This window comes from Sprattus sprattus (genome assembly GCF_963457725.1).
Source record: "Sprattus sprattus genome assembly, chromosome: 2".
Lineage (NCBI taxonomy): Eukaryota > Metazoa > Chordata > Actinopteri > Clupeiformes > Clupeidae > Sprattus > Sprattus sprattus.
In genome coordinates this window covers 6239639-6247138 of record NC_137921.1, presented here as the reverse complement: position 1 = coordinate 6247138, position 7500 = coordinate 6239639, and the positions used below count along the sequence as shown (strand labels likewise).

General features: G+C 52.4%; 1 protein-coding gene across 1 annotated transcript in view; it reads right to left on the bottom strand.

Annotated features, from left to right (window-relative positions):
- The window catches only part of plxna2 (plexin A2), a 92806-nt gene that overhangs the window by 8338 nt on the left and 76968 nt on the right, over positions 1–7500 (bottom strand). The window contains 2 exon segments of the mRNA XM_080833442.1: positions 475–644; positions 1475–1665. Coding sequence (XP_080689568.1) covers positions 475–644; positions 1475–1665 — 361 coding nt within the window.

Genomic DNA, 7500 nt, shown 5'->3' with positions numbered 1-7500 from the left:
AGATGAGACGTCGTTGTGTGGTGAGAACTGATAGAAAATCGTAAACAACAACAATCGCCGGTGGGGAGAAGCCATTTTTCCATTGACTGGAAGCCTGCTTTATTTATTGTAGGTTACAAAATATAAAGAAAATGGCGGCGATTGTTGTTGTTATCGATTTTCTATCAGTTCTCACCACACAACGACGTCTCATCTTTGCTGCTTGAATGTCGGTATGTAATGGTATGGAGTTATTGAAACTTACTACGTGTAAAAAAGACTAGAAATGTAATGTTTATTTTTAAGCCTCGAAAGTTGCACTGGGTGCCTTTAAGATTACAAAAAAAGTATCACAATGTCTATTTGAAAATAAAAAAAAAACAACAACAAAAACAATATAAACTAAAGCAGAGACTGAAAATGTCTTGGTAATGTCTTAGTTCAACAGAAGAAACAGTCTGAAGTGAAATGGCACGTCGTGAGACTGGTTCTTACCAGTTGCTTTTCCACGTGTGGCGGACATCCGTGTCGTGGATGATGTGTTTGTCCGCCTGTTCGTCCAGGAAGTCGAACATGTATTTGATGGCCAGAGGGAGGGCACTGCCTCTGTGTACCGTGCTGAAGAGCGTCTCGAAGAGGTCGTCCACAAACTTCTGAAGAGTACCCTGCAGAAGGAGAGAGGAGTGAGAGAGGGGTAAGAGAGAGCCCTGGCAAGAACGATAGAGTACCCTGCAGAAGGAGAGAGGAGAGAGAGGGGTAAGAGAGAGCCCTGGCAAGAACAATAGAGTACCCTGCAGAAGGAGAGAGGAGAGAGAGGGGTAAGAGAGAGCCCTGGCAAGAACGATCTTGTACGTTGAAATGAAATGTACAGACGTAGGGGGCAAACCAGATTGAAATCTGAACATTTTTTGCTTTAAGTGTGAATGTCACAAAAAAAGGAATCTGATTTGTACAAATCCAATCCAAACTCCATTTGAATGCAGCCTCAAATGTGATTAAAATAGCGTTTGAAAACCTATGACCAGCAACAGGTAGTCTACTTAATGCGCAGCCCCCTCTTCATCCAGTGGGAATAAAGCTTTTAATCTGAAGTGTCTCTACGCAGGCAGATCACCATGAGCCATCTTCACAGAGGTCAAACTGCTGCAATGCCCTAGTTTAAAAGCAGAGTGGATCGCCTGTTGGGGTACTTCAAGTCACACACATACACACACAGACACTCACACAAGCGAACAAACACACACACACACACACACACACACACACACACACACACACACAAGCACACACACACACACACACACACACACACACACACACAATGATGAGTTGCTCTAACTCTAAAGAGGGGGATTATGTCAATGTATCCCCAATGGGCATATCTGGGCATCTCCGGACCGACGCCCCTGTTTTAAGAGATGGAGGAGGAAGAGGAGGAGGAGGAGGAGGAAGAGGAGGATGAAGGAGGAGGAGGAGGGTAGGACAAAGGAGGCACCTTGGTGGCCAGCAGGCGGGTCAGGTAGATCTCGGACACCATCTTGCTGCCGCGGTCGCCCTCCTTCTGGTCTCCGTGCTCGTGGTTCTTCACCAGGTGCCACACCTTCACCCCGCTCTCCAGGTCGGGGGTGATCATGGGGGCGCGCGAACGCAGGCTGTCTGGGCTCCCAGTGTACCGGAATGTAGAGTCTATGGAGGAGAGAGAGAGAGAGAGAGAGAGAGAGGGAGAGAGAGAGAGAGAGGGAGAGAGAGAGAGAGAGAGAGAGAGAGAAAGAGGGAGAGAGAAAAATAGAGAGAAAGAGAGACAGAGATAGAGAGAGAGAGGTAGAGAGAGGAAGAGAGAGAAAGAGAGAGAGAACACATTCATTAGCATATATTAGCACACTTTACACACACACACACACACACACACACACACACACACACACACACACACACACAAACAGACACAAACACACACACACACACACACACACAAACTCACACAAAAGCACCCACACACATACACACACACAAGCACACACACACACTCACACACACTCACACCCTCACACAGCCCCAGAGTCCTCCTGTGCAGTGATGCCGTCTCCACAAGATGGATGACAGCAGCACAGCAGCTTTTCCCAAGATTCCAAGATCGTTCAGCTGAGCAGTCAAACTGCTGCCAGAGCGCCCCTCACTCTCCCTTTCCCTCTCCCTCTCTCTCTCTCTCTCTCTCTCTCTCTCTCTCTCTCTCTCTCTCTCACTCCCTCTCCCTCTCCCTCTCCCTCTCTCTCTCTCTCTCTCTCTCTCTCTCTCTCTCTGTCAGGATCCTGCTCGGTCCATTTTGTGTTTGCCTGTTTTGTCTCGTGTTTCTTGTGTGTGTTCTCCATGTGTTTCCCTGCGTTTGTTTTTACATGTGCTCTTTGTGTTTTTGTTGTGCCATGTGTTTTCTGTTTTGTCCTAAGACTCCGCCCCCACCTGCCCTGTCACTTCCTGGATTCCCTGTCACCAATAACCACACCTGTCGTCCGTTAATCAGTCCACTCATTGTCTTAATTAGTTTCTCCTGTCCCCTGTTTGTTTCCCACCAATTGAATGTCTCCCTTCTAGTATTTAAGTTCAGTCTCCCCAGTGTTCCATGTCTGATCGTCACTTAAAGTCTGTATGAAAGACTCTGTCTGTCTGTCTGTGATTCTAGAGTTTAACTCTTCCACCTTCCCTGATTATCTGCCGGTGTGAGATAAGTTCTTGGTTTTTTGTATTTTTCTCTTTTGCTCTGCCTGCTTTGTTTTTGGATCTTTTGTGTGTTACCTTTTGGACTCTGACTTTTTGCATCTTTTTTGTGTTTTTTGACTTTTTGAACCCTTTTTGGTAACCTGTTTGTGGACAAATAAACACAAGTTTTGCCAGCAGTTTGGGTCTGCTATTGGGTCTCTTTTCCCTCCCTACGGAACCTAACAGTACGATCAGACCAAGATGGACCCAGCGGACCCAAACCTGATGGAGAACAGACAAACACAGTTTGACCCGTATTGTACGTCGTTTGATTTTAAAGCTAATGAGGCCATACATCTGCTCCCGTGGGAGATCTTTTGGGACGGTGAGTCAGCGAGTGGAGAGGACTGGGTTACTGATGACGAGTTCTCAGAGGATGAGTGGTCTGAGAGTGGCGTCATTGAGCCCGAACCCGGACCCAGCCGAGACTCTCTGTTTGAGGGTAGTCGGTTGGCTATCCGGCCAACCCCGTTCAGAACACCACCTCTGGTCTCGCCACAACCAGTTCCTGAACCCGGACCCTGCCGAGACGCTCTGTTTGCGGGTAGTCGGTTGGCCATCCGTCCAACCCCATTCAGAACGCCACCTCTGTTCTCGTCCCCTCCGCTTCCAGCACCCCCTTATGATATTGAGGAGGATGTCAGCGAGTGGATCGATGGGGGCTTTATATTGGGGGACCGCTTTTTTGAGAAGCCAGCCAGTGCTGATGACTGGGAGGCCTATGACTCTGAGGATGACTCGGATGAGGAGGAAGAGATGGACACAGCTTCCGCCCCTGCTCAGATGACCGCCGTCGCCCCCGTTGCTCCCGCACCTAAGACTCCATCTCCAGCACCTCCTGCACCTCTCACACCAGGGCCAGTGCCAGCACCCTGCCGGATCCCCGTTCCAACACTCCACTGTGAGCCCGGTGGGTGGATCGGTGGGGGTTATTTCATGCGTGATCAGCACTTCATCTACACCGATGAGCTGGAAATGGCGGACACGACTCCTGCTCCAGCTCCCCAGTTAACCCCTGCTCCTCGTCCAGCGTCCGCCCCCCAGCTGACTCCTGCACCTCTTCAAGCTCCAGCTTCCCGGCTGACCCCTGCACCTCCTCGAGCTCCAGCTTCCCGGCTGAACCCTGCACCTCTTCGAGCTCCAGCTCCCCGACTGCCCCTGTCCGCAGTGTCCCGACTGCCCCTGTCCGCAGTGTCCCGACTGCCCCTGTCCGCAGTGTCCCGACTGCCCCTGTCCGCAGTGTCCCGACTGCCCCTGTCCGCAGTGTCCCGACTGCCCCTGTCCGCAGTGTCCCGACTGCCCCTGTCCGCAGTGTCCCGACTGCCCCTGTCCGCAGTGTCCCGACTGCCCCTGTCCGCAGTGTCCCGACTGCCCCTGTCCGCAGTGTCCCGACTGCCCCTGTCCGCAGTGTCCCGGCTGCCCCTGTCCGCAGTGTCCCGACTGCCCCTGTCCGCAGTGTCCCGGCTGCCCCTGTCCGCAGTGTCCCGGCTGCCCCTGTCCGCAGTGTCCCGGCTGCCCCTGTCCGCAGTGTCCCGGCTGCCCCTGTCCGCAGTGTCCCGGCTGCCCCTGTCCGCAGTGTCCCGGCTGCCCCTGTCTCCAGTGCCCCGACTGCCCCTGTCTCCAGTGCCCCGACTGCCCCTGTCTCCAGTGCCCCGACTGCCCCTGTCTCCAGTGCCCCGACTGCCCCTGTCTCCAGTGCCCCGACTGCCCCTGTCTCCAGTGCCCCGACTGCCCCTGTCTCCAGTGCCCCGACTGCCCCTGTCTCCAGTGCCCCGACTGCCCCTGTCTCCAGTGCCCCGACTGCCCCTGTCTCCAGTGCCCCGACTGCCCCTGTCTCCTGTGCCCCTGTCTCCTGTGCCCCTGTCTCGAGTGCCCTGACTGCCCCTGTCTCGAGTGCCCTGACTGCCCCTGTCTCGAGTGCCCTGACTGCCCCTGTCTCGAGTGCCCTGACTGCCCCTGTCTCGAGTGCCCTGACTGCCCCTGTCTCGAGTGCCCATGTCTCCTGTGCCCCTGTCTCGAGTGCCCATGTCTCCTGTGCCCCTGTCCCAGGTTCTCTTGTCCTTGTCCCAGGTGTCCCTATCCCAGGCACCTGTGTCCCTGTCCCAGGTTCTCCTGCCCCTGTCCCGAGCGCTCCTGTCCCGAGCACCCCAGGCGCCCCTGTCCCAGGTGTTCCTATCCTGGTCGAGGAGGCGTGTTGTGACCTCCTCGCCCCCAACAAGGCTCCCAGTCGCCTGCCTCATTCGGGGCGTCCACCCGGCCAACTGCCAAAGACTCTGCCCCTGTCTGACCACTCATCCGGCCGGCCACCAGATACTCTGCCCCTGTTTGGGTCCCCATCCGGTTGGCCACCAGATACTCTGCCCCTGTTCGGGTCCCCATCCGGCCAGCCACCAGATACTCTGCCCCTGTTTGGGTCCTCATCCAGCCGGCCACCAGATACTCTGCCCCTGTTTGGGTCCTCATCCGGCCGGCCACCAGACACTCTGCCCCTGTTTGGCCGCTCGTCCGGTCGGCCGCCAGACACTCTGCCCATGATTGTCCACCGACCCGGTCATCCACCAGGCTCTTCAGTCGTCCACCCGGCTAGCTTCCTGACCCGTGGTCTGTGTCCAGCTTTCTGCCCACCTGCCTTGCCCTTGACCCCCTCCACCCACCCTACGCGGACTCTTTCAGGTTTTGCAAAGGCCGTCTGGAATCCGGCCCTTAGGGAGGGGGTACTGTCAGGATCCTGCTCGGTCCATTTTGTGTTTGCCTGTTTTGTCTCGTGTTTCTTGTGTGTGTTCTCCATGTGTTTCCCTGCGTTTGTTTTTACATGTGCTCTTTGTGTTTTTGTTGTGCCATGTGTTTTCTGTTTTGTCCTAAGACTCCGCCCCCACCTGCCCTGTCACTTCCTGGATTCCCTGTCACCAATAACCACACCTGTCGTCCGTTAATCAGTCCACTCATTGTCTTAATTAGTTTCTCCTGTCCCCTGTTTGTTTCCCACCAATTGAATGTCTCCCTTCTAGTATTTAAGTTCAGTCTCCCCAGTGTTCCATGTCTGATCGTCACTTAAAGTCTGTATGAAAGACTCTGTCTGTCTGTCTGTGATTCTAGAGTTTAACTCTTCCACCTTCCCTGATTATCTGCCGGTGTGAGATAAGTTCTTGGTTTTTTGTATTTTTCTCTTTTGCTCTGCCTGCTTTGTTTTTGGATCTTTTGTGTGTTACCTTTTGGACTCTGACTTTTTGCATCTTTTTTGTGTTTTTTGACTTTTTGAACCCTTTTTGGTAACCTGTTTGTGGACAAATAAACACAAGTTTTGCCAGCAGTTTGGGTCTGCTATTGGGTCTCTTTTCCCTCCCTACGGAACCTAACACTCTCTCTCTCTCTCTCTCTCTCTCTCTCTCTCTCTCTCTCTCTCTCTCTCTCTCTCTCTCTCTCTCTCTCTCTCTTTCTTTCTTTCTTTCTTTCTTTCTTTCTTTCTTTCTTTCTTTCTTTCTTTCTTTCTTTCTTTCTTTCTTTCTTTCTTTCTTTCTTTCTTTCTTTCTTTCTTTCTTTCTTTCTTTCTTTCTTTCTTTCTTTCTTTCTCTCTTTCTCTCTTTCTCTCTCTTTCTTTCTTTCTTTCTTTCTTTCTTTCTTTCTCTCTCTCTCTCTCTCTCTCTCTTCCCCTCTTTCTTTCTTTCTTTCTTTCTTTCTTTCTTTCTCTCTCTCTCTCTCTCTCTCTCTTCCCCTCTTTCTTTCTTCCTCTCTCTCTCTCTTTGTTGCTATCACATTGTCTGTCTTTGTCGCTCACTGTTTCTCTCTCACACTGTTTCACTCCTGTCAGTGTAAAGGTGTGACAGCTGAAAGTGTGCTCTCTCTCTCTCTCTCTTTTTCTTTTTCTCTCCCTCTCTCTCACTCTCTCCCTCTCTCTCCCTCTCTCTCTCTCTCCCTGGCCCTCCTCTCAGTATACCAGTGCTGATGGCGTGCTCAATCCCAATCTTCTTTTCCTGTCTTCCTCTTTCTCTCCATCCTTCTGTCTCCCCCCCCTCCTCCATCCTTCCATCTCCCCCCCTCCCCCCTCCTCCAGTCTCCAGACTCAGATGACCTCCCCTGCTCTCCGTCCTTGTCTTCCTCTTGAAAACATTCATAATGGCTCCATTTCAGCTGCATTGTGGAGCCAAGTGTCTCCATCACAGGCGGAATCTAATGAATCTAAGTGCTGAGACAGTTAGACACTGTCTGTCTCTCTGCTCCTCAGTGTCCCTCATTGTCCCTCATCGTCCCCTTGGCTCCTCCCGCCCGTGTGCCTTTGACGTTAAGCAAGGAGACTCCTCCACGCTTTTCCCAATTAGATTTCACTCTCTCTTTTTAGTTTTGATCCCGGTTGATCCCCAGGAGGCTTAGATCTCTCTGTGTGTGTGTGGATGTGTGTGTGTGTGTGTGTGTGTGTGTGTGTGTGTGTGTGTGTGTGAAGGGGGGGTTGACGACGTGGAACTCTAAGTGGGATTTTCTAAAGATCATAGCAGCAAAGGCTGGTTATGGCAACAGAGACTTCGGAGTGAGGGAGTGCAGAAGAGACACAGGGATGAAGGGATGGATGGAGGTACAGATGGAGGGGTGGAGAGAGGAGGCGACAGAGAGGAGTGGGAGTGAGAGAATGTGAGAGGGAGGAGAGGAAGAGACAGAGAGGAGTGGGAGTGAGAGAATGAGAGAGGGAGGAGAGGAAGAGACAGAGAGGAGTGGAAGTGAGAGAGGGAGAGAGAGGGAGGAGAGGAAGAAACAGAGAGGAGTGGGAGTGAGAGA